Source organism: Oncorhynchus keta, chromosome 8 (assembly GCF_023373465.1).
Source record: "Oncorhynchus keta strain PuntledgeMale-10-30-2019 chromosome 8, Oket_V2, whole genome shotgun sequence".
Taxonomy (NCBI): Eukaryota; Metazoa; Chordata; class Actinopteri; order Salmoniformes; family Salmonidae; genus Oncorhynchus; species Oncorhynchus keta.
Window position 1 is genome coordinate 34,244,348 of NC_068428.1, and position 27,781 is coordinate 34,272,128.

At 43.6% G+C, this 27,781-nt stretch overlaps 2 protein-coding genes across 5 annotated transcripts in view; one reads left to right on the forward strand and one right to left on the reverse strand.

Annotated features, from left to right (window-relative positions):
- LOC118370408 (4-galactosyl-N-acetylglucosaminide 3-alpha-L-fucosyltransferase 9-like) overlaps positions 1-27,781 on the reverse strand; it is a 320,212-nt gene that overhangs the window by 20,236 nt on the left and 272,195 nt on the right. The gene's annotated exons all lie outside the window — the stretch shown is intronic.
- On the forward strand, positions 13,609-19,226 carry LOC118370409 (4-galactosyl-N-acetylglucosaminide 3-alpha-L-fucosyltransferase 9-like). The gene is made up of 2 exons (XM_035755398.2): positions 13,609-13,812; positions 14,605-19,226. The coding sequence occupies exon 2, from the start codon at positions 14,606-14,608 to the stop codon at positions 15,716-15,718; it is 1,113 nt and encodes a 370-aa protein (XP_035611291.2). The 5' UTR covers positions 13,609-13,812; position 14,605; the 3' UTR covers positions 15,719-19,226.

Sequence of the window (27,781 nt, forward strand, 5' to 3'; positions counted from 1 at the left end):
TGTACTCAGACGGAATCCGACCCAGGGACTAGGGCGCATCTTCCAATGATAGCGTGCTGAGAAATCCAGGGGAGTGTGTCCGGATGGGTAGGAAGGAGCACAGCAGATAATCCACACAAGGGCGGCGAGAGAAGAGCACAGACACACGACACAACCTCAGGGAAGTAACAACGATCTGACAACAAGAAACACTGGTTACAGAACATATAAAGGGAAGATAAGTGGTTCCAGCTGGCGCAGACAATCAGGCCGAGATTGGGAACCACGCCCACACAAACGAGAGAGAGAGAGAGAGAGAGAGAGAGAGAGAGAGAGAAAGAGAGGCAGTGGATTCATGAACCGTGACAATACCCCCCTAGGAACGCCTCTTGGCGTTCCCAGGCGAATTTACCTGTCGATTGAAATCATCGATAAGGGAGTGATCCAGAATGTCCCTAGCAGGTACCCAACTTCTCTCCTCCGGGCCGTAACCCTCCCAGTCCACCAGGTACTGGAATCCGCGTCCCCTCCTTCTAGAGTCCAAAATACAATTGACAGAAAAGGTGGGTTCCCCATCAACAAGTCGTGGCGGCGGGGGAACCGGGACCGGCGGGTTAATGCGTGCCTGAAACACAGGTTTTATTTTAGACACATGAAAGGTAGGATGAATTCTCCTATACGCCGGAGGAAGCTTGAGCCGGACCGCCACCGGACTAATGATCCTGGTGACTTTGAACGGGCCGATAAATTTGGGGGCAAGTTTGTTCGAAACGGATCGGAGTGGAATGTTCTTAGTAGAAAGCCACACTCTTTGGCCAACGACGTATACCGGAGGCTTCGACCGGTGGCGATCGGCCTTAGCCTTGGTGCGCGCCCCACCCGGAGAAGAGTCTCACGGGCTCTGCTCCATGCGTGACGGCACCTCTGGATGAAAGCGTGAGCGGAAGGAACAGTGACCTCGGACTCCGTACTGGGAAAGATAGGTGGCTGGTAACCTAAACTACACTCAAATGGAGAGAGACCCGTAGCTGCCACTGGCAACGAATTGTGAGCGTACTCAACCATAGAGAGTTGTTGACTCCAGGAAGAGGGATTCTTAGAAACCAAACATCGCAACACTCTCTCCAAATCTTGGTTGGCCCTCTCCGTTTGACCGTTGCTCTGGGGATGAAACCCTGAAGACAGGCTGACACTCGCTCCCAGTAACCTACAAAACTCTTGCCAAAACTTGGACACAAATTGGGGCCCCCTGTCAGAAACTACGTCCATCGGCAGGCCATGTAAGCAAAAGACGTGATCCACGACAGCTACCGCTGTCTCCTTGGCAGATGGTAATTTAGGCAAGGGAATAAAATGAGCCGCCTTCGAGAACCGGTCCACCACGGTCAACACCACCATCTTGCCCTGGGAGGGCGGGAGGCCGGTAACAAAATCTAGTGCGATGTGGGACCAGGGTCTCGAAGGGACCGACAGCGGTTGGAGTAACCCATCTGGGGGTCGATTAGAAGTCTTTCCAGTGGCACAAACCGAGCAAGCCAAGACAAAACTGTGAATGTCACGAGCCATCAGTGGCCACCAAAAGCGTTGCTTAACCAAAAAGCTAGTGCGGCTGACTCCTGGATGACACGCTACGTTGGAGCAATGGCCCCACCGAATAACATCGGACCGACACCCCTCCGGCACAAACAACCGATTAGGCGGGCAACCGGGCGGAGGCGTTACCCCTTCTAAGGCCGTTTTGACCCTCGATTCAACCTCCCATGTGAGTGTGGATACCACTAGGGTCCCGGGTAGGATGTACTCGGGAGTGGATGGGCGTTCGGAATGGTCAAAAATGCGAGAAAGGGAATCGGGTTTGACATTCTTGGAACCCGGGCGATACGAGAGAGAGAAGTCAAAATGTCCGAAAAAGAGTGCCCACCGCGCCTGTCTGGAGTTGAGTCGCTTAGCGGTTCTGATATATTCCAAATTCTTGTGATCGGTCCAAACTATAAAAGGTACCCCCGAACCCTCTAACCAATGGCGCCACTCCTCCAGTGCTAACTTCACTGCCAACAACTCTCTGTTGCCAATGTCGTAGTTGCATTCCGCAGGTGATAACCGATGGGAAAGGAACGCACAAGGGTGCATCTTGTCGTCAGAAGAGGAACGTTGGGAAAGTACCGCACCTACCCCCACCTCTGAAGCGTCCACCTCTACTACGAACTGACGCGAGGGATCGGGAGCTATGAGGATGGGAGCCGAAACAAAGCGGCTCTTGAGTTTGGCGAATGCAGCCTCGGCTGTATCGGACCACCTGAACGGCACTCTGGGGAGGTTAAGGCGGTAAGAGGAGCGACTATCTGACTAAAGTTGCGAACGAAACGCCGGTAGAAATTGGCGAATCCCAGAAACCTCTGTAGGGCCTTACGGGAATCTGGGCTTGGCCAATCCACCACAGCCTTAACCTTGTCAGGATCCATGCGAATACCTTCAGTCGAGACGATGTAACCTAGGAATGGAACGGATTGTGCATGAAAAATGCATTTCTCCGTCTTGACAAAAAGTCCATTCTCCAACAACCTCTGAAGCACTCGTCTGACGTGCTGAACGTGTTCCTGGAGAGAAGAAGAAAAAATCAGTATGTCATCCAGGTAAACATATATGAACTGATCAATCATATCTCTCAGCACGTCATTGACGAGTGCCTGGAAAACCGCTGGGGAGTTGGATAGCCCAAAAGGCATGACCAAATATTCGAAGTGCCCTCTGGGGGTGTTAAACGCGGTCTTCCATTCGTCCCCCCTTATGCGAACCAAATGATATGCATTACGTAAATCCAACTTAGTGAACACGGATGCTCCCTGTAACCTTTCAAAGGCTGAGGACATCAACGGTAAGGGATAGGTATTCTTCACTGTGATGTTATTCAACCCACGGTAATCAACGCAAGGACGCAGAGATCCGTCCTTCTTTCCCACAAAGAAGAACCCCGCCCCGCTGGAGAAGAGGAAGGACGAATGAATCCAGATGCCAGAGAATCAGAGATGTATCTCTCCATAGCCTCCCTCTCAGGAACAGAGAGTGAATATAACTTGCCTTTAGGCGGAGACTCACCTGGCAATAATTCTATTGCACAGTCATAGGGACGATGCGGAGGAAGAGAAGCAGCACGGGACTTACTGAACACCTCCTTCAGGTCGAGGTATTCAACGGGCACGTTAGACAAATCCACTGCCTCCTCTAGAAACACAGAATCAGACACAGACGAACAGGCAGACACTAAACAGGACTCAAGACACTTGTTACTCCACATGGATATAGAGTTATGACCCCAGTCAACTCTGGGGTTGTGTTGGGTGAGCCAAGGGTGGCCGAGAACTAATGGTGCAAGGGGTGAGTCCATGAGTAGAAATGATAGTGTCAGTGTGATTGCCAGAAGTGATGAGTGTGATAGGTTCAGTGGTGTGAGAAATGTTGGGGAGTTCTTGACCATTGAGAGCGTTGACGGATATCTTGTGCGTGAGTGAGGTGATAGGAATCTGGAGTTTGTGAGCGAGCTTGAAGTCCATGAAATTACCCTCTGCTCCTGAGTCCAGTAAGGCTTGGGTGTCGTGCCTGTGGGTGGCCCATCTTAGTCTTACCGGGAGGAGAGTAGATGATGAGGTCTTCTCTGTGGTGACACCACCCGATAGTAGCCTCATGTTTACTACCGGGCCTGATCTTTTACCGGGCAGGAGTGGATAAAGTGGCCCGCTCTACCACAGTAGAGACAGAGTCCTTGGGATCTCCGCCTCTCCCTCTCTTCCCGGGAGAGGCGAGCTCTCCCCAGCTGCATGGGTTCGTGAGCGGAGGCTGAACTGGCCGTGTTCCCGCCGCTGGCATGCCCGCCCTCCGTGTCATTATACGGTCTGTTAGGGCATGCTCGGCAGCCAATACGACTCAGACGAGCATCGACCCTCAAGGCTAGTTCCACTAGTCCATTTAAACTCCTGGGAAGGTCCAGAACATAAATCTCCTTCTGGATCCGGTCCTCCAGCCCATGCAGGAACATGTCGTGGTCCTTCTGTAGCTCAGTTGGTAGAGCATGGCGCTTGTAACGCCAGGGTAGTGGGTTCAATTCCCGGGACCACCCATACGTAGAATGTATGCACACATGACTGTAAGTCGCTTTGGATAAAAGCGTCCGCTAAATGGCATATATTATTATATTATATTATTATATGTCCCACTGCGCCTCCTCGTTCCACTGACACTCTGCGGCCAGAGTGCGGAATTGGATGGAGTATTCCGATACTGAACGGTCTCCTTGGCGAAGGTCAGCGAGTAGTCTGGCCGCCTCCCTACCCGCCACGGCCCGATCGAAGACCCTTCTCATCTCCTCGGAGAGTGTCTGGAAAGAGGTGCAGCATGGGTCCTGGTTCGCCCACACCGCCGTTCCCCAAAGAGCCGCTTTGCCTGATAGCAGTGTGAGTATAAATGCTACCTTAGACTGTTCACGGTTGAAGGTCCGTGGCTGCAACGAGAAATGCATGGAACATCTCGTAAGAAAGGCTCTGCAATAGTCAGGATCACCTGAATAACCCTCTGGTGTCGGTAGCCGTGGCTCTAGCTGGGAATCCGGCTCTGGCGGGGCGGGTTGAACTGCCGGTGTAGGTGGCGCAGCGGAACCCCTCAGATGTTGTAATTGTTGGATCAGCTGGGATACCTGCGTCGCAAGGGCTTGTACTGCCCGATCTGTGCTGGAGATGTTCTCCTCTTGTTGATCCATTCTCGTGATACTGCGGGAAATGAATTCGGTCAGACTCGTTGAACTCGCTGCATCCATGGTATGGTCAGACCGTTCTGTGACAATACAGAGGCGGATGCAAGATGCAAGCAACGATGGTTTAATGAATACAGTTTACAACAGCAACAGGACAGACAGACTGTACTCAGACGGAATCCGACCCAGGGACTAGGCGCATCTTCCAATGATAGCGTGCTGAGAAATCCAGGGAGTGTGTCCGGATGGGTAGGAAGGAGCACAGCAGATAATCCACACAAGGGCGGCGAGAGAAGAGCACAGACACACGACACAACCTCAGGGAAGTAACAACGATCTGACAACAAGAAACACTGGTTACAGAACATATAAAGGGAAGATAAGTGGTTCCAGCTGGCGCAGACAATCAGGCCGAGATTGGGAACCACGCCCACACAAACGAGAGAGAGAGAGAGAGAGAAAGAGAAAGAGAGGCAGTGGATTCATGAACCGTGACAGTTTAATCATGTTTTAAATGAATTGAATCTAGAAAATGCTCCAAGGTTGCTCTAGTTGAAAACTAAGTAGTATTTGTCGTTATTTTTTGAAGATGCCACATAAAACAGCACAGAGGTCACAGACAAATAGATACAAAATGTAAAAAAAAAATATCCTATATGATACCAGGAACATGTGCAAAAAGACAGGGAGAGATACTGGAAGAAAAAAAGAGAAGGGAGAAGTGAAATCTATCTCTGAGCTTACAAAGCGAGAACAAAGAAACAACAGAAGACAATGGAAATGTAACCAACAGAATAGAAGACAGACTTTAAAGAGAACAGTTGCAATGGAGACCTACCAATCAGCCAACACACCACCTCAGTCACCAGATGACTTGCAGCCAGAACATGAGACCTACCTATCAGGCAACACACCACCTCAGTCACCAGATGACTTGCAGCCAGAACATGAGGCCTACCTATCAGGCAACACACCACCTCAGTCACCAGATGACTTGCAGCCAGAACATGAGGCCTACCTATCAGGCAACACACCACCTCAGTCACCAGATGACTTGCAGCCAGAACATGAGACCTACCTATCAGGCAACACACCACCTCAGTCACCAGATGACTTGCAGCCAGAACATGAGGCCTACCTATCAGGCAACACACCACCTCAGTCACCAGATGACTTGCAGCCAGAACATGAGACCTACCTATCAGGCAACACACCACCTCAGTCACCAGATGACTTGCAGCCAGAACATGAGGCCTACCTATCAGGCAACACACCACCTCAGTCACCAGATGACTTGCAGCCAGAACATGAGACCTACCTATCAGGCAACACACCACCTCAGTCACCAGATGACTTGCAGCCAGAACATGAGGCCTACCTATCAGGCAACACACCACCTCAGTCACCAGATGACTTGCAGCGAGAACATGAGACCTACCTATCAGGCAACACACCACCTCAGTCACCAGATGACTTGCAGCCAGAACATGCGGCCAACATACCTGCCCCTAACACTCCTTCCTCATTGTCTGCAACAGGAATGAGAAGTTGAATACTTGCTGGAAGGAAAAAGTTTGGAAGAGGTCGCTCAAAAGCATACAGAGATCTTAGTATGACAAATGTCAAACTTGATAAATGCTTTACGGAAAGCTGAGAAATACAAAAGAAGGTATGATCGACTGATGAACAAAATGGAGAGACAAGATTCCCCAAAGATAAAGACAAAACAGCAAATGAAGGGAACTCCGAAGAACTTGAGAAGCATTTTATTGTTTCAAAATGCCATCATTGCAGAGTTAAAACAAAAGTATTAAAAAAATGTGCAGTGCCAAGGACAAACAAGTGGCTTCAAAAATGCACAGAGGCACTATCCTGAGAACGTATGACATTCAAATGTCCTACTGTGAATTCTGCAAAATGTGTCCTTTTTGGGTTGTCAAGCCAGCTGACTTTGATGCTGGTGAGCAGACATGGTGGTTTGAGTGGATAAACAAAGCTGAAGAGAGAGAGAAGAAAAACAAAGAGGGAAACATGGAAAGTTCACTGTACATTTGACAGTAAAAGAAAAGGTATGTGGCACACTGCAGATTCTACTGGAGGACTTCTCCTCCAACGGATTGAAAGAGAAGTTGGGGAAACACGTGTACAACATTCAACACCAATACTTCAAACAGAGAAATAAAAGAGAATCTGGGGAAAGAGGAGATAATTGTGCATATTGACTTTGCAGAGAACTACCTGTGTAAATACACCAGTGAAATCCAGGCAGTTCACTTTGGTGATTCTCACAAGCAGGTGACCCTCCACACCTGTGTTGGATATACCACAAATGATACAGTTTCACTTTGCCCACTGAGCTCTTCTATGCGACATGATCCCTCTGCTATCTGGGCCCATCTCTCAAAACACTGGCCTACTTCCTTGAGCTCCGCCCATCGGCTACTGCTGTACACTTTGAGTGATGGGCCTTACAACCCAGTATAGGTCTAAAAAATAATTTCTACTATCTCTCCACCCTTCCCTTTGAAATGGGCCTCCAGAGAGTTACATGGAATTTCCTAGAAGCCGGACATGGAAAAGGCCCAGCTGATGGGGTAGGAGCAGCTGTGAAACGAAGAGCAGATAGAATTGTGGCACAAGGCAAGGACCTCCCAAATGGAAAAACTGTATTTGAGGAACTGTCAAAAGATCAGTCAGCTATCAAGCTCTTATATATCTCAGAGGAGGAGCTAGAGAGCATGGAGGCCCTCCTACCGGATCACCTGGAGACAATCAGTGGGACAATGAAGATACACCAGGTAATAGTTGTTAGTTATTTTATGTCGAATTTCACATTTGTTATACAAACATATTATCACATTATCACTAGACTATGCTATGATACACATATTCCGAATGTGCATAACGTTTTGAATTTCCTGTGTTTCCAGATCGTCACTGACAGTCCAGGGGAGATAACTTGGCAGCTACACAGTTGCTTCTGTTCCTTTCCACATCACTGCAGCTGTTTCAGCCCACAGACTGTGACTCTGGTTGAAAAAACAGAGGCAGACCAAGATAGAAAAATTTTAACTCATCTCAAAGCACCATCAAGCCCATTGAAGATCTAAGTGAAGCATTGATTGGAAAGTGATGTGTGGTTGAGTATGATCAGGACATTTACCCTGGTATCGTGCAATACATTCACGCAGAGAGTGGTGCTTTTGTGAAAACCATGAGCCGTGTTGGCCCCAACTGTTCTAAGCCTTAGATACACTTGGAAAATCACTATACAGTACATAGAAAGCAGGGCATAAAATCATACATAAAATGAAACATTTGTAGCTCTCAATTAACTCTTCCTTCTATACATGTGCTAGAATTTCTATTTGTAGCATCTGTAACACATTGTTCTCAAGTGCTAGTTCCAGTGTTTTGGAATCTTACTTTGTCTTATATTAATTACATTTTTAACAATAGTTGTTGTTCAAAATGTTTGCAATAAAATATCGTTTTCATGAGTATATATATTTTTTTTTACATAGATGTCATTTCCACCACACCTTGTCATTTCCATCCCATATTTTGGAGGTAAATTAGTATATTTTGCACAAAATACATATTTATTTGTTTTAGATATGGAAATCATATGGTTGTTATCTTAATCTCACTAAAAGGTTGTGTGGAAATATCTTATTTTTCATGATAGATACATGTTTCCAGCTGTCACCAAGGCAAGTTTATACATTCAGGCGTCGTGTTGAATTATTAATATTAGGAAAACCTTAAAAATCACTTAAAGTAATATTCAATGCAAGTTAATGTACAAATGTATAAGAAATCCGTTATAAATCAATTGTATGATATTTCCTTTTCAACTACAATGGATGTTTAATGACGAGATGGGACATTTGTCTATGGCTGTCTGGGGAAAAATGACAAAAATATAGAAATTCCTGAATAGTAGATGGCAGCCATTATCAGATATAGTTTCTAGACAAATCAAAGACAAGTACAATACTGGTAAAATGGTGTTTTAATTTCTGAAAGTTTGCACGGCCAAAGTTGCATAATCACCCTTTTACACATGTAAAATACATATTTTTATCTATTTCAGAAGAGATTGTCATCTACCTAAACCATATCACATTGCAGAACAAAGCAGAACAGCAGGTTGGAACTGTATTAGTAAAAGGTAGAGAATCGAGTTTACTTATGAACTAATTAATACACCTCACCTATCATTGTAAAATGCCCATAAAATGGTGTTGTACTGAGACCAAAAGTGAACTATTGACAGACACAATACTGAGATTTTTTTGACTATGAGACCTGAGATAATGTTATCTTACTTGAGGACAGTTTACATGCTATTTCAAAAATGTTTTTAATTAACCTTTATTTAACTAGGCAAGTCAGTTAAGAACAACTTCTTATTTTCAATGACGGCCTAGAAACAGTGGGTTAACTGCCTTGTTCAGGAGCAGAAAGGGTGCGTATGGCTGGTGGGTGCGTATGGCGGGTGGGTGCGTATGGCGTGAAAGAGAGACATGATATTTGTCTTTCAGCTACAAAAGCAAATCGACAAAATAAAAGTCTGGTCTGAAAGTCTGGTCTGAAAGACTAGAGGTAACATGGTAAATCTGTGACACTCAAATTAGTATGATATGTGTTACATTTGGTATGGTTAAAGGAGACAGATGGTTACTTAAGGCAAAAACGAAGGTAGGGTGTTTGGTCGGGTTGGGTGGGTAGGTGTATAATTCTAATCTCAGAGTTTAAGATAATTAGCAACTTTAACTATTTATTCCATTCTAGCTACGTTGCAACTACTTAGTATGTTAGCTAACCATTCCCCTAACCTAACCCCAACCTCCAGCCTCGCTAACGTTAGCTAGAATGTAACATATCATACGTTTTGCATATCCATACCGTATAGTACGTTTTGCAAATTCGTAACATAATACGAATTACAATTCTCATATAGAGGAGACAAATAATGAAACACAAAATTCTAGCCCTGTTATGGATTGTAATAATACAACAACAAAAATATAGCTTTTCTATCTATCTTCAAATATAACTAATTGGGACACAAAAGCACTAATTCTACATGGTGGAGATAAAAACACAGATAACAGAAGGCACAGTATGTGTGGATGGATGGTGTGGTGTGTGTTTTTTTGGTGTTTGGGAAAGTGTGGCGTTGAGTGAGAAATGAAATGGTTGCATGTTCCAGAACCAATGTATTTCTGTAAGCAGGGGTTGTTTGAGAGCTTTCAATATTGTGCAGATGACGGATATACATTTTATAAAGAATTATACCTTCATTCATTTATTGTCCTATCATGGTGGAACAGCGTTTTAAAATAAATTATACATCAAATGTATTTATTTATGGTCCTATATTGATGGAAAGGTCCACAACCTTATACCCTAACAGGGTGCATCTATAATTATTATTCATGCTTGCAATTGACAACTCTACCACAAAACAGGAAACAGTGGTGTCATAGCTTATTTCACTTTCTCAACTCAGTCTCGCTCTTCTGGGAATAGACGAAACAGGATCTTCAATTGTAACAGACACATACTTTTATGCATTCAATATTTCTCTAACCTACTGTTAAACACACTTACAAATGCTAAATGTTCTCTTCTATTATTCAACATTAACTCAATAAATAAATACTATTTACAAGTTTTCTCCGTCAAAGTCCATATCTGTATTATGGGTCTGCTGTGAGTGGCCTGTATGCAGCCAAATGCGGTCAGAGACCTTCTAGAGCAGCACCACCCCCTCAAGATTCTGAGCCTGCCTGGCAGGGTTGGTCCTGCAAAGCCAAAGCCCCCTGATGGGAGAACATAATATACAAGGAAATTCTTAAAGCTGCTATTTTTTAAATTTATTTTTATTTCACCTTTATTTAACCAGGTAGGCTCGTTGAGAACAAGTTCTCATTTGCAACTGCTACCTGGCCAAGATAAGCCATAGCAATTCGACACATACAACAACGCAGAGTTACACATGGAATAAACAAAACATACACTTAATAATACAGTAGAACAAAAGAAAACAAAAAGTCTATATACAGAGAGTGGAAATGAGGTAAGATAAGGGAGTCAAGGCAATAAAACAAGCCATGGTGGCGAAGTAATTACAATATAGCAATTAAACACTGGAATGGTAGATGTGCAGAAGATTAATGTGCAAGTAGAGATACTGGGGTGCAAAGGAGCAAGATAAATAAATAAATACAGTATGGGGATGAGGTAGGTCGATAGATGGGCTGTTTACAGATGGGCTATGTACAGGTGCAGTGATCTGTGAGCTGCTCTGACAGCTGGTGCTTAAAGCTAGTGAGGGAGATATGAGTCTCCAGCTTCAGAGATTTTTGCAGTTCGTTCCAGTTATTGGCAGCAGAGAACTGGAAGGAAAGACGACCAAAGGAGGAATTGGCTTTGGGGGTGACCAGTGAGATATACCTGCTGGAGCACGAGTTATGAGTGGGTGCTGCTATGGTGACCAGTGAGCTGAGATAAGGCGGGGCTTTACGTAGCAGAGACTTGTAGATAACCTGTAGCCAGTGGGTTTGGCGATGAGTATGAAGCGAGGGCTAAACAACGAGAGCGTACAGGTCGCAATGGTGGGTATGGCAACACTAGCTGCAGTAACCCATGGGGAGGGGGTCACACACGGACATTCAGAGAAGGATGGGTCCCGGTCTCTCCGCGGCTATGGGATCCGGGGGGTCGGGGGTGGTCTGCCGGGCATTGGGATGACAACCCAACTGAGGATGAGGAGGGCTTTTAGCGGGTGGAATAGGGGGGACCAATTGGAGGTTTACTTAGTAGCAATGCAAATATCATGGTACAGTTATATAGACACTCAATCATCATGTTACTTTTTAATGGTACGTTTACAAACATATATTCTGATAAATAGAATTGAAACCTGTGTCTCATTCTGGTAAGTGGTGAAATAAGTATAGCCAGTTATAATTGTATTGGCTTAGCAGATAATAAGAAAAGACGATCAGTATTTACCTGGCTTAGAGAATTAATATAATATCTATTGTTTACAGGAAACTCATTCAACAATTTTTTTTACTTAGATGTAATTTTCACCACACCTTGTCATTTCCATCACAACCCATATTTTTGAGGTAAATGAGTATGTTATGTATAATTTACATACATATTTATTTGTTTTAGATATGGAAATCATATGGTTGTTATCTTAATCTCACTAAAAGGTTGTGTGGAAATATCTTATTTTTCATGATAGATACATGTTTCCAGCTGTCACCAAGGCAAGTTTATACATTCAGGCGTCGTGTTGAATTATTAATATTAGGAAAACCTTAAAAATCACTTGAAATAATATTCAATACAAGTTCATGTACAAATGTATAAGAAATCCGTTATAAATCAATTGTATGATATTTAATTTTCAACTAAAATTGATGTTTAATGACGTGATGGGAATGACAGGGGCGGCAGGTAGCCTCGTGGTTAGAGTGTTGGAAGATCGAATCCCAGAGCTGACAACGTAAAAATCTGTCATTCTGCCCCTGAACAAGGCAGTTATAACCCACTGTTCCTAGGCCGTCATTGAAAATAAGAATTTGTTCTTAACTGACTTGCCTAGTTAAATAAAGCTAAAATAATCAACTTAATAATCTACTATTCACAGGGATATATCAAAACCTATCTACAATTCACAGAATGCATGTCTCCACAAACAATAGTGGGACAGATACGGCCACACAGTGAGCCACAGATAACTACAGACACCTGTGGTTAACTAAAGTAGTCAAAAGGCCACAAGATGTAATACTATCAAATAGAAATACAAATGCTAGATAGAACAGAACATATTATAGATGTATTTCTAATAGAACAAAACACATGTACAGATAAAAAAAGAAAGAGGTGTTAGTATATGGAACCCATACTCTCAGAAACAGAGCACTACAGCCGAAAGCTGCACAAAAAATAAAGAAAAGGAAAACATATACAACACTATATATATATTATTTACTTTTATTTTATCAGGGAGTCAAACTGAGAACAAGGTATATTTTACAGAAGAGCCCTGAATGACATAAATGACAGAAAATACACACATCAAGATATACATGTATAATGCAAGCAGAAAGACAAACACAGTCATAAAAACAAACACATTCATGGTAATAAGGTCCTCATTCAGCTTTCTGAATTACACTAGTGGGGCCAGAACGTTACATTTGAGAACATTTTGAAGATTGTTCCACAAATACAGTGCAAGAACTAAATTCTGATTTACCAAAATAATTTCCAAAGTTAGCCATCCCGAGACCGGGTGTGGTAACTTGTGTGTCTAAAGTTTAGTAATGATGTTAGGTAGAGTTGGACTTTTTGTAAAAATGCTTTATAAATGAAAACATAGCAATGTATCAACCTACAGTACGTGACATCAGAGGGCCATCCAACTTTCTGGTAGATAAAGCAATGATGAATACCAAAACTGTCGCCCATAATAAAGCGCAGTGCGCTATGATAGATAGCTATGTAGAACCAGGATCTTTCTAAAAACAAATAGATACAGGTAAAGGTTATCGGAACCTGTTCGGGTAGTATCAGGACACACCAGTGGCGTCATGGATACAGGACACACTAATACCTGGGAGGGGTGCTATGTTTGAAGCTAAGATGCTGACAACAGGAATTTAAAACATTACCCTCACATCAAAATCCCAATTAAGTCATAATCGCTGTAGGGTTAATTAAATATGGATTCAGAATAATTCTCTTCTGGCGGAGTTTACGGGCGTTTTTCTCAATTTCTGCCCTTGCTGCTCATTGGCTGTGGCTAAGGAGGAAGTACCACAATCTGCTTTGCCACTCCTGAAATTTCCACTGAAGCGTATCGAGGATGTTTTCTGCCGCTGTCGGATGTCTCACTGTTTCACGTTTATATACTTGAACAGATGAGTATGTGACTGAGAAACGAATCACACAGTTCAACATTTCTGACTGGGTGTGTGTAGGAATTACAAAACCGATCACAGTGCAGATCACCGAACATTTCTGAACAAGCTGCAACAAGAATAACCTGTTGTCTGGTGAGTCTTGATCTTTTTCTCTTTAACTATAGACCTCACGAAACTACAGACTTCACTTATCTAAGAATATGGTACGCTAAGTGAACATAGTTTTTTCAGTTTTATAGATCTGCTTGTAAATATGAAGGGAGAGGATCCTTAGGGACATTTTGAAAGGTCAAGTGAAATAATCAAAACACATGCTTTATTTACTGTATTGGCAAATCCTTAGGCCAAGTCTGATGAAGTGTTTTTACACATGAAAAATACATTTGAAACCACAAAGCAGAAGAGCAGGTTGGAACTGTATTCGTAAAGGGCAAAGATGTGAAATTACTTGTTTAAAATACACCTCACCTACCTTTGTAAAATGTCCATAAAATTGTGTTGTACTGAGACCAAAAGTGAACTATTGACAGACACAGACCTGAGGTTGGTGTGTATGGCATGAACGAGAGAGACGTGATAGTTGTCTTTCAGCTACAGGGTAAAAGCAAATTAACAAATAAAAGTATATTTTATAGATAAAAGCAGACTTGTCCCTCTTGAATAAGTTAACTGACATTTCTTATCATGTTGCTTGGCCCTGTATCGTCCACTTCCCCTTTGTTGTAACAGGATTTGGTTTACAGTTCTGGGCTGACATATACTTTGTGCAGTTGTTGCATTTGCTATTTTCTCATACTTTCTTCCTGTACACAAAACAAGCTGTTAAGAAGTCAAACAGACTGTTAAGAGGTAAAACAACCTGTTTGGTGTACAGGAAGATTCAATTGACTTAAAATCATTCAAAAAGTTCTCTTCTTTTTGCAGAATGCCCAAAATGATTTCTGGGGTTGTACACGTTGTCCTGTTCTCGATCCTTGGTATAGGAGGATTTCTGACGCTGTTTGTAATGTACTATCAATCAGCTCCATCTCAGATCTGCCCTCCCCAGCCTGCTTTGCCACATCATTACTCAAAGCCATCTGAGAACAGCTCCTTGTCTAAGAAGCAGCCAGAGCCAGACAAGCCCATCATGCTGTTGTGGTTCTGGCCTGAAAACCGCAGGTTTGATTTTAGAGATTGCACCACTTTCTTCAACATTGATGGCTGCCAACTGACAGATGACCGGTCTCTGTACAACAAGGCAGACGGGGTGCTCATCTTTCACAAATCCATCAAACATGATTTATCCAACTTGCCTCCATCACCTCGACCACCATTCCAGAAGTGGATCTGGTATCATGTGGAATCACCTACAAACACAATTAGAATACCTGGTCTAGAGAACCTTTTCAACTTGACCTTGAGTTATAGGGAAGATGCAGACATCCCTGTACGTTGGCGCTTAACTGCAAGGAAAGGTCAGGGTGAGGACTTTGTGCTGCCCAAGAAGGATAAATTACTTTGCTGGATTGTGAGTAACAATAACCCTGCAACTGGAACAGCAGTAAGGGATAACTATTACAGAGAGCTTGTCAAACATATTAAGGTGGATGTCTATGGAAAAGCCTTTGCAAGATTCTTGAGATATGAGGACTACTTCTCAACACTCTCCAGCTGTAAGTTCTACCTCTCCTTTGAGAACTCAGTCCACAGAGACTACATCACTGAGAAGCTTAACGGACCACTTGTAGCAGGAACTGTGCCAGTAGTATTGGGCCCACCGAGACAGAACTATGAGGACTTTGTCCCGGGAGATTCCTTCATCCATGTTAATGATTTTCCCAATGCAAAAGCCCTGGCTGAATTCCTCCTGAAGTTGGACAAGGATGATGAGGCATATCTGCGCTACTTTCAGTGGCGTAGAAACTTATTTGCTCAGCAACATCTAATTCAACTGAGTCAAGAGTTCATCCAATCTATTTGTTATGCCTGTGACCATATAGGCAAACATAAGGAGTACAGGGTTGTTCCTGATCTTTACAAATGGTACTTGGTTTAATTAGTCTCTTCTGATTAGCTATTACCATCACTGGTGTACCCCCAAACCTATGAACAGGTTATGAACCATGACTAAAAATGTCTATAATGACAGGATATTAGCTGTAAAACTGCAAAGTTTTACGACTCCATCTCAACGAAAGATGAAAGAATAGGGATAAATCAAATAAACTTCATTTCAAGTCTGATCTGATTTAGTTATATTATTTATCTTGATTTACTTCTTCAATATAATTTTTGAAATACATAAATATCCTATTAACGTCTCCAATTTAACCCAAAATGTTAAAGAATGGGATTAAGCCAGATGGAACTATCCAAGCTGTAGATACAGTATCTCCTTTTAAATGTTGATTTTTGTTTACGTTGTCAAGTAAACACAATTCTATATTACTTTTGTAATCTAGTAAAAATAGCCTAAAGTTAAAGCTGTCTTACAAACTAATGTAACATTCAACCTTACAGTGAGGAAGACATCCATGGCCACATTGAGGTTTCCCGGAACTATACATTATAGAGTAATAACGCATACATCTGTTTTATAAATCAACACATTATCTGGCATTGTTTTTCCATTTAAACTTTTAAATGGTTGAAAGCACTGTGATAGACATTTAGATGAAAACTAAACCAAAAAATCTGACATTGTTTTTCCATTGGAATTTGGTTGTGCTAATAGATGGTTGAAAGCACAGTAATTACACATTAGACATTTAACTAACTTTTGGCTGTCTTTTTGAGTGGGTGAATAAATCTTATAATCTCATTGATCAACATCACTCTCAACCAAATATTACCCAATTATCCAGGCGGAAATGACGTGGTGTGCCCAGTGAGTAGAACCTGAAAGCATTGTGGATTTGTTTGCTAATCCTGCTCTTCATAGTTCAGTGAAAATGCCAATGTTTACAAATAACTTTCCTGACCTCATTCGACATGTACGCAAATAGTTCCTGGTTTATATTATATTGTACGCTAATTAGCAATGAGTTCCCCATATGGAAAATTGACTGTATATCAATATTAGTACAAAATAAATTGATAGACCTAAAATGAGGCTGTATATCGTTATATAAAATGTGCGACTGCGTGAATGTTCCCTCTTCTGATCACTTCCATGTCTCCTTAAAGTCGAGACAGCTGCTTGTTGATTGTCCACCATCTCTCTATGTGTAGGGTACAATATGCAGCTTCAGCATATGGCGCATATGAATGTGTTCTTGCCTGGAGCTGCAAAACTGGTCATACAAGTAGCTGTCAAGATCAGGTTTCTAGATCCCAGGCCAAAACACTGACAAGGTTCTTTATCTCAAAATTTATTGGGGGGTTTCATGCAAGGATACTTTATGGAGACACACAGGAATGAAATTGGCATGAAAGGTGGTGGAATGGTAGTGGTTTTGAAACAGGGGAAACAGGTAATAAATACATGGTACATACGATAGCACAAGAGCAGAACTACCATTAAGATACGAGTGTATAACTGTACATGCTACCTGTGCATATAACAACACAGGTACAAACAGAAGCAGTATACAATATGAATATGCAATAGCTTCATTCCAAAACACTATAAATCAATTTTCAAAAATTATGGTCAATCTGCTTGTATTGTTCAAAGAAATTATGACAGCGATTGGTGTGGGGTTGGTCAATGACAGACATGTATTTGTTTAAAATCTACTTGATGGTTTCATTTTAGAGAGACAAATAATCACGTTCCTTTTGTTGCAAAATGTTATATATGGTTGATTTAGAAATACGGGCCCTTTTGGATGATAGTTGTTTTTGAAAATGAAACCTCTTTAAACTGCTTTATATATATCTGAATATTTTCTTCACTCTGTCTGGAATCAAGATTTAATAGTGTCCGAGACCATACTATTTAAGAATATAATTTTCTTTATGGGGAAATGTCATTACCACCACATCATAAAATGTGATATTTTAGTTGAAAAGACTATTACAGAAATTGTGATGTAGGCATTTTATATAACATGATTCTTTTTTTTTCAGTATTTTTTTTTACTATTTGGAAGTTTTCTTAATAACATGTATTCTTCATTGTCATGTCTAAATGTCCATATATGCCTTGATGCTACTCAGAAACATGTATTTACCACATCAAATATGACATTTTTTACAATATTTTAGGAATTATCTTAAGAACATGCATATAAGGTTCACATATGGGAAAAGTCATCAATATCAATTGTAACTGTACACCTTTTCCCTCAAAAATATGTACAGTAATAATAATGACTTAGCGTTAGCGTAATGACTGTCACGACTTCTGCCGAAGCCGATGCCTATCCTTGTTCGGGGGGTGCTCAGCGGTCGACGTCACCGGTCTTCTAGCCATCATTGATCCATTTTTCATGTTCCATTGGTTTTGTTTTGTCTTCCTACACACCTGGTTTCAATCCCATTCATTACCTGCTGTGTATTTAATCCTATGTTTCCTCTCATGTCCTTGTGAGAGATTGTTTGTTGTTCAGTATTCGTGTTGTTTGTATTGGTGCGCGACGGGTCCTCGTACCCACTTTGTTTTATTGTATTCATGGTTTTGGAGTTATGTTTGTTTTCAAGTTATGAAACAACTCCATCCCACTAAGTTTGATTCTCCTACGCCTGACTTCCCTGCCACCTATACACACGACTCTGACAATGACAGAGTGTGCTGGAAATGACATATCGTATAAAAAAAATTATAAAAAATACAATTACATATTTTAATGTCACAATTGTACATGTTTTATTGATTATATAGAACAAACCATTAATAACCTCAAAAAACAAAGGCTACGATGCATCTAGAACTTAAAGCATCTTTAAGAAGAATTTTGGGCTTTAATGCATTAGGCAGAAATACATGTCTGGAACCACTGATTGACAAACAAATCTTTGTTCACTGGCTGCAGTCTATTGATTCAGACTCATGAGACCCACTCAAGATTTTGCCCTTAATGCTCTCTATTGCTTAACGAGAGAGCAAATTTCCTCCTCGACTGCGCCATCAAGCATCATATGCCGTTTGGTCAATGGATGGGGGAGCCCTATCTGGTAATAGACCAAGTCCGTATTGTGGCAAGAACAGCTCAAATAAGCAAAGAGAAACGATTGTCCATCAATACTTTAACACATGAATTTCAGTCAATACGGAAAATGTCAAGAACTTTCTTCAAATTTCAGGGTTTCTTCAAGTGCAGTTGCAAGTCATATTTACCTTTTATTTTTCAATAATTTCCCAACATACAAATGTTAATCTCCCTCCATGACATCCATGTGCTCCACTGTCACTATTCATATCCATGGTAACCAAGTACACAACTTTGTTTAAAAAATGTCATGTAATTTGCTTGTCGTGGTGGTAATGACACAATACTTAGAGATGACTGTATTTTGTGTACAAAAAGTAACATGGCTTATGCCCATCTAACATGTATATAGTTTCCATTTATGTGACTATTTTTTTTAAACAGGTGCATTAAATATTTTCTTATTATCAAGACTTTTGTAAGTGTAATCAGTGGTGACGTGTAACTGATTGTTACACATGTTTTGAGCCCAACCTGTTCAGCTAAAACATTATTTCAACATTTGTATTTGTATTTATTATTGTAACGCTCGTCTGTGGTGGAAGAAGGTGAGGACCAATGCGCAGCTTGGTAAGTGTTCATATTTTTAATAACGGAATGAACACTGAACAAAAACAAATACAAGGGCAAAACAAACAGCCCTGTATGGTGCTGAAAAAACACTGAACAGAAAATAATCACCCACACCACACAGGTGGGAAAAGGCTACCTAATTGAGAACCATACCAGGCCAAACACAAAAAAACACCACATAGTAAAAGGAGCATAGACAACCCACCCAACTCACGCCCTGACCATACTAAAACAAAGACATAACAACAGAACTAAGGTCAGAACGTGACAATTATGGATCCCCATTACCTTCAATTCAATTCAAATGTATTTATATAGCCCTTCGTACCCCAGCCGATATCTCAAAGTGCTGTACAGAAACCCAGCCTAAAACCCCAAACAGCAAGCAATGCAGGTGTAGAAGCACGGTGGCTAGGAAAAACTCCCGAGAAAGGCCAAAACCTAGGAAGAAACCTAGAGAGGAACCAGGCTATGTGGGGTGGCCAGTCCTCTTCTGGCTGTGCCGGGTGGAGATTATAACAGAACATGGCCAAGATGTTCAAATGTTCATAAATGACCAGCATGGTCCAATAATAATAAGGCAGAACAGTTGAAACTGGAGCAGCAGCACGGCCAGGTGGACTGGGGACAGCAAGGAGTCATCATGTCAGGTAGTCCTGAGGCATGGTCCTAGGGCTCAAGTCCTCCGAGAGAGAGAGAGAAAGAGAGATGTAAAAACATTGTTTTTATTTATTTTATTTAATAAAGCTGCATACAAACATGGTCTCTTTTTTGCTTTCTAGAATAAGGCAGCTCCAAAATGCAGGTGTTTCAGTGTAGCTCAGTGCTTTCTGTGGTAGTGGGGCAGCCAGCAAAAAAAGAATGGAGAGTAGGGGTTGGTAATGCTCTCTAGTTGAGCTGGGATTGGCTCAGTGTTCTGTCATTCATGGGGACACTATGTCACTGCAAAATCTATGGGTAGAGCTCGAAAAATCAAGCCTCTTGGGTGCTGACATACTCTTACATTAGAAGTGCCCATCCAAAAAATCTCAAGGTCATTGGCCACAGATAAAATGATGTCCATTCACATTATAGCTACAGTAGCTTTGATTTATATTTTTTTATTTATCCTTTATTTAACTAGGCAAGTCAGTTAAGAACAAATTTGTATTTGTAATGACGGCCTACACCTGCCAAACCCAGGCGAGTCCCTCTGATCCTTTTCGCCTCTCCTCTTCGGAAGATGAAGGAAATCCCTTACACACAGTTTATTTCAATAAAATAATAAACTGTGTGTAGGCCAAATATAGTTTACTTAATTAAAATACATTGTAATTCCCCCCCTCCACCCTTCCTTTGGCTCTGAAGTCACTACTTTACTTGCTAATGTTGAAACCTTCAAGAGAGGAATTGAGTTCTTTACAACAATCCTACGTAAGTAGAAATGCTGCCTTCATTGCCAACATTTGGCAATGTGGTTATCAACAGTGTGCGCAGGGCAGGCAACTGTGTTGTAATTCATGTAGCTGTTCTTTAGCTTATGGTTTAAAATAAATGTGTTCATATGGGCAGATTTTAAGGCTTATACAGTGGGGCAAAAAAAGTATTTAGTCAGCCACCAATTGTGCAAGTTCTCCCACTTAAAAATATGAGAGAGGCCTGTAATTTTAATCATAGGTACACTTCAACTATGACAGACAAAATTAGAACAAAAATCCAGAAAATCACATTGTAGGATTGTTAATGAATTTATTTGCAAATTATGGTGGAAAATAAATATTTGGTCAATAACAAAAGTTTCTCAATACTTTTATATACACTTTGTTGGCAATGACAGAGGTCAAACGTTTTCTGTAAGTCTTCACAAGGTTGTAACACACTGTTGCTGGTATTTTGGCCCATTCCTCCATGCAGATCTTCTCTAGAGCAGTGATGTTTTGGGGCTGTTGCTGGGCAACACAGACTTTCAACTCCCTCCAAAGATTTTCTATGGGGTTGAGATCTGGAGACTGGCAAGGCCACTCCAGGACCTTGAAATGCTTCTTACGAAGCCACTCCTTGGTTGCCCGTGCGGTGTATTTGGGATCATTGTCATCCTGGGAGACCCAGCCACGTTTCATCTTCAATGCCCTTGCTGATGGAAGGAGGTTTTCACTCAATGTCACGATACATGGCCCCATTCATTCTTTCCTTTACATCAGTCGTCCTGGTCCCTTTGCAGAAAAACAGCCCCAAAGCATGATGTTTCCACCCCTATGCTTCACAGTAGGTATGGTGTTCTTTGGATGCAACTCAGCATTCTTTGTCCTCCAAACATGACAAGTTGAGTTTTAACCAAAAAGTTATATTTTGGTTTCATCTGACCATATGACATTCTCCCAATCATCCAAATGCTCTCTAGCACACTTCAGATGGGCCTGGACATGTACTGGCTTAAGCAGGGGGACACGTCTGGCACTGCAGGATTTGAGTCCCTGGCGGCGTAGTGTGTTACTGATGGTAGGCTTTGTTATTTTGGTCCCAGCTCTCTGCAGGACATTCACTAGGTCCCCCCGTGTGGTTCTGGGATTTTTGCTCACCGATCTTGTGATCATTTTCACCCCACGTGGTGAGATCTTGCGTGGAGCCTCAGATCGAGGGAGATTATCAGTGGTCTTGTATGTCTTCCATTTCCTAATAATTGCTCCCACAGTTGATTTCTTCAAACCAAGCTGCTTACCTATTGCAGATTCAGTCTTCCCAGCCTGGTGCAGGTCTACAATTTTGTTTCTGGTGTCCTTTGACAGCTCTTTGGTCTTGGCCATAGTGGAGTTTGGAGTGTGACTGTTTGAGGTTGTGGACAGGTGTCTTTTATACTGATAACAAGTTCAAACAGGTGCCATTAATACAGGTAACGAGTGGAGGACCGAGGAGCCTCTTAAAGAAAGAAGAAGTTTCAGGTCTGTGAGAGCCAGAAATCTTGCTTGTTTGTAGGTGACCAAATACTTATTTTCCACCATAATTTGCAAATAAATTCATTAAAAATCCTACAATGTGATTTTCTGGATTTTCTTTCTCATTTTATCTGTCATCGTTGAAGTGTACCTATGATGAAAATTACAGGCCTCTCTCATCTTTTTAAGTGTGAGAACTTGCACAATTGGTGGCTGACTAAATACTTTTTTGCCCCACTGTATTTGGTAGTTTTGGCTAAAGAATTTATGAAAATATTCAGATCAGGCAAAAGGCCAATATTTGGATGTTTCAATAAAATAAAGACTGTCACATGACAATAGAAATGGAAAAATTGTAATTTTAGAGACAACAAGTAACAATAGCCTCTGTGATGAAAGGGATAGAGCCCATTTGTTACTGGGCCCTCACAACACAATTATTTACATCCATAACGATACAGGGAGAGACCCAAATGCAGACACAGGAGGCAGATGGTTTGAGTCTCATATATTTATTCAAATACAAGGGGCAGGCAATAGGCAAGTTGAGGACAGGCAAAAGTTCAATAAACAGATCAGAGTCCGAAAGGCATAGGGGGGCAGGCAGGTTCGAGGTATGGGCAGGCTGAATGGTCAGGGCAGGTGGAACCAGGAGGGCTAGAAAACAGAGACTAGGAAAACAGGAGCACGGAAAAACACACTGGTAGGCTTGACAAGACGAATTGGCAACATAAAACAGAGAACACAGGTATAAATACACTGGGGATAATGGGGAAGATGGGCGACACCTGGAGGGGGGTGGAGACAAGCACAAAGACACATGAAACAGATCAGGGTGTGACAACGTCATTCAAATTCACCAAATCATTGGCTGCGGTTCAAACACTTAAAAAACACACCCTTGTCCACTTACACTCGCTTTATACCCTTGGGGGAATCCTCGTTGCCATCTTGGAGTGTCGTCCAAATGATGAACCAAGCAAGGGAAGTTTGCAACGTAAGCCCTTGTTTTTCGTCGGCTTTGCGAGTGTAATGAGTTTCCTCCTCTTCTTCCGAAGAGGAGAGGCGAAACGGATCAGAGGACCAATACGCGGCGTGGTAATTTTCCATGGTACTTCTTTAATGCTTTAAGGTACACATGAACAAACTAACAAAACAAGAAATGTGAAAACTCAAAAAACAGTCCTATCTGGTGCACACACAGAGACAGGAAACAATCACCCACAAACACACAGTGAAACCCAGGCCACCTAAGTATGATTCTCAATCAGAGACAACTAATGACACCTGCCTCTGATTGAGAACCATACTAGGCCGAAAACATAGAAATTCCCAAAACCTAGACAAACAAACATAGACTGCCCACCCAACTCACGCCCTGACCATACTAACTAAACACAAAACACAGAAAATAAAGGTCAGAACGTGACAGTACCCCCAAAGGTGCGGACTCCGGCCGCAAAACCTTGACCTATAGGGGAGGGTCTGGGTGGGCGTCTGTCCGCGGTGGCGGTTCTGGCGCGGGACGCGGACCCCACTTCACCATTGTCTTAGTCCGCTTTATTGTCCGCCTCCGTGGCTTTCTCACCATGGCAACCCCTCTCAATGACCCCACTGGACAGAGGGGCAGCTCGGGACAGAGGGGCAGAAGCTCTGGACAGAGGGTCAGGGGCTCTGGCGCCTCTGGGCTGAGGGGCTCTGGCGCCTCTGGGCTGAGGGGCTCTGGCGCCTCTGGGCTGAGGGGCTCTGGCGCCTCTGGGCTGAGGGGCTCCGGCAGCGGCGCCGGACAGGCGGGACGCTCCGGCAGCGGCGCCGGACAGGCGGGAGGCTCCGGCAGCGGCGCCGGACAGGCGGGACGCTCCGGCAGTGGCGCCGGACAGGCGGGACGCTCCGGCAGCGGCGCCGGACAGGCGGGAGGCTCCGGCAACGCGCCGGACAGGCGGGACGCTCCGGCAACGGCGCAGGACAGGCGGGACGCTCCGGCAGCGGCGCAGGACAGGCGGGACGCTCCGGCAGCGGCGCAGGACAGGCGGGACGCTCCGGCAGAGAGGAGACAGAGAGACAGCCTGGTGCGTGGAGCTGCTACAGGAGGCAGCGGCGCCGGACAGGCGGGACGCTCCAGCAGCGGCGCCGGACAGGCGGGAGGCTCCGGCAGCGGCGCCGGACAGGCGGGAGGCTCCCGGCAGTGGCGCCGGACAGGCGGGAGGCTCCGGCAGTGGCGCCGGACAGGCGGGAGGCTCCGGCAGCGGCGCCGGACAGGCGGGAGTCTCCGGACAGGCGGGAGGCTCCGGCAGCAGCGCCGGACAGGCGGGACGCTCCGGCAGCGGCGCCGGACAGGCGGGAGCACCTGCAGGGAGGAGACTGAGAGACAGCCTGGTGCGTGGGGCTGCCACAGGAACTACCAGGCTGGGGAGACCCTCAGGAGGCTTGGTGTTAGGAGGAGCCTGAAAGACCGGGCTGTGGGGGAGCACTGGAGCTCTGGTGCGCAACCTTGGCACCACTTCCCCAGGCTGGACAACTACTCGAGCCCGGACCCTCCAGAGTGCAGGCACAGGTTGAACCGGGCTGTGGGTAAGCACAGGAGATCTAGTGCTTACTACACGCACCTCTCCCCAGGCTCCACTCCCACAGTTGCCCGGTACGAGCGGAGCGCAGGCAGAGGACGCACTGCACCCTCCCAGCGCCCCGGAGACACAGCACGCAGAGCCGGCGCAGGATAACCTGGACCAAGACTGCGTACCGGCGACCAGACCCGCTGAGCAGGCACCATACGCCCTGGCTCAATGCCCACACTCATGGCACTCTCGGGGCTGCCCTATAGCGCACCGGGCTATGGACACGCACTGGCAACACCGTGCGCTCAACCGCATAACACGGTGCCTGACCAGTAATGCGCTGCTTATCATAAGCACGAGGAGTGAGCTCAGGTCTGCTACCTGGCTTAGTACCACACCTCGTGTGCCCAAAAAAAAAATTTGGGGCTGCCTCTCGTACCTGTCGCACTGCCGTGCTGGCTCCTCATATTGCCGCCGCTCAGCTTTCGCTGCCTCCAGCTCTGCTTTGGGGCTGCGATTTTCCCCCAGCCCGTGCCCAGGGTCCCTCTCCGTTCAGTATCTGCTCCCATGTCCAGGAGTCCTGTGATGGTGGCCTCTGTTGTTGATGCTGCTGCTGCTGTCGTCGCTGTCCTTTACCACGCCGCTTGGTCCGATTTTGGTGGGTGATTCTGTAATGAGTTTCCTCCTCTTCTTCCGAAGAGGAGAGGCGAAACGGATCAGAGGACCAATACGCGGCGTGGTAATTTTCCATGGTACTTCTTTAATGCTTTAAGGTACACATGAACAAACTAACAAAACAAGAAATGTGAAAACTCAAAAAACAGTCCTATCTGGTGCACACACAGAGACAGGAAACAATCACCCACAAACACACAGTGAAACCCAGGCCACCTAAGTATGATTCTCAATCAGAGACAACTAATGACACCTGCCTCTGATTGAGAACCATACTAGGCCGAAACATAGAAATTCCCAAAACCTAGACAAACAAACATAGACTGCCCACCCAACTCACGCCCTGACCATACTAACTAAACACAAAACACAGAAAATAAAGGTCAGAACGTGACAGCGAGTGTACAAATATGTTCACTCCGGGCCTGAAACTCCCCATAATTCAATTTGCGACGATTGTACATCCGTTAAGAAAAGCATAAAAACAACATCAATGGAGAAGTCAACCTAAAAGTAAAACGAATGTAAATAAGTTAGAAATTGTCCTACTAATGCACATGAAGGTACATACATGTCTGTAAAAAGTCATTATGTTTTTGTTTGGTTATCTTTTGGAAATTGTAGAAGTAAAACATTTTCCTTCTTCAGAAGTTCCAGCGAGACAGGCTAACGTTAGTTAGATAATTCATTTGCTAGCTATCATACAGTAGGCGTATATTAACAATTATATATTTAAAATAAGTTAACATGCACTCATAATTAACTGTAGCGCATATAAAGCACCAACAAGCTACCGGTGGCTGAAAACACAATCATAGCGGGATGAACGAGTGACGAATTTCCGGCCAAGGGTGGTCCATTTAAAAATCCTTCCTTCCTCCCTCGCCCTGCAAGTGTATACTCGTCAGACGTCATGATATGTCATCAGAAGTGTCCACTTAATTTGAGGGCTGAGGGGATAGGGTGTGTCTGTGAAGTGTTTGGACCGTATCCTAGTGTATATAAGCCCACTAGGCTACAATTTGTGTCATTAAATGTCCTGAATAATACAAAGTGAAATACCGTTGGGTGTAAGCGTAACAGCCCAAGCTATCCAACACAAATTGTGCACAGCTTATGGTGTCCAATGAGACGCACAAAAAAATATGAAACCATTAACCCATTACCTTTACTTATGCTTTCTCTGTTAAATCTTCTAACCCCTGCTGTAAATCAAGCAGACAATAGCAGATACTCAACATAAATGTAGGGGTAATGGATTGGATCCAACGTGGATCACAACTTCACTGGCGGAAAGCACTAGAAACCAATATATTCTGGATATTCTTCCCGAACATGTTTTTTTCCTGCACTGGCTGCTTTTGCATCCATGATATAGGCCTATCACAACAGCTGTTTGTCACTTGACTGTCATTTAGACTCCCCCCCTAGATAAGCTGATGATATAATAATAATAATATAATATGCCATTTAGCAGACGCTTTTATCCAAAGCGACTTACAGTCATGTGTGCATACATTCTACGTATGGGTGGTCCCGGGAATCGAACACACTACCCTGGCGTTACAAGCGCCATGCTCTACCAACTGAGCTACAGATGATGGTCGACAATATTACTATGCCTAACTCAATAGCTCGATAACAAATGCACATCGAACAAGTAACTCTATTAGCCGTTAATAGTGCACCATCTCATATACTCAATAATACTTACGTCCCACTGATGGCCCATAAAGGGGTGTTTTTAATTAATGTATTAGTAGGCTTATGGATGACATATTTCAAGTTATTCGCCTAACCCAATTTAATTTATTATGTCTAAAAAGAAAGGTAAAGAATGCAGCACATTTTTATTTATTTATATAATATTCTGCCAATATGACCGAATTTACATAGGCCTATAATATTCTGCCACCAGCCAGCAGTCATTCCCCAGAAAATCGCTCATTTGCGATGTTCCCCAGACAATCGCAAAGTCACCGACAAAAAGGAGTTGGGTTCTACTGCAGCCTTTGGGACACAACATGTCAATATGCTTCAGCGAGCCGTCTCTAAAAGAAGCCAAAATCAACGTAAGGTATCCCTTCAATGGATTCTTTCGGCATAGATGAACCCAATCATTAAAACTCACCAGCTTATTCCACTACTTTAACCCTATCTGATCCTACCCCAGGCCAACGACACGAGAGGATGGGCACTACCACTCAATACAACCTGTAAATCTTCTGAAGTCAAATCTCGTACCCCCAAG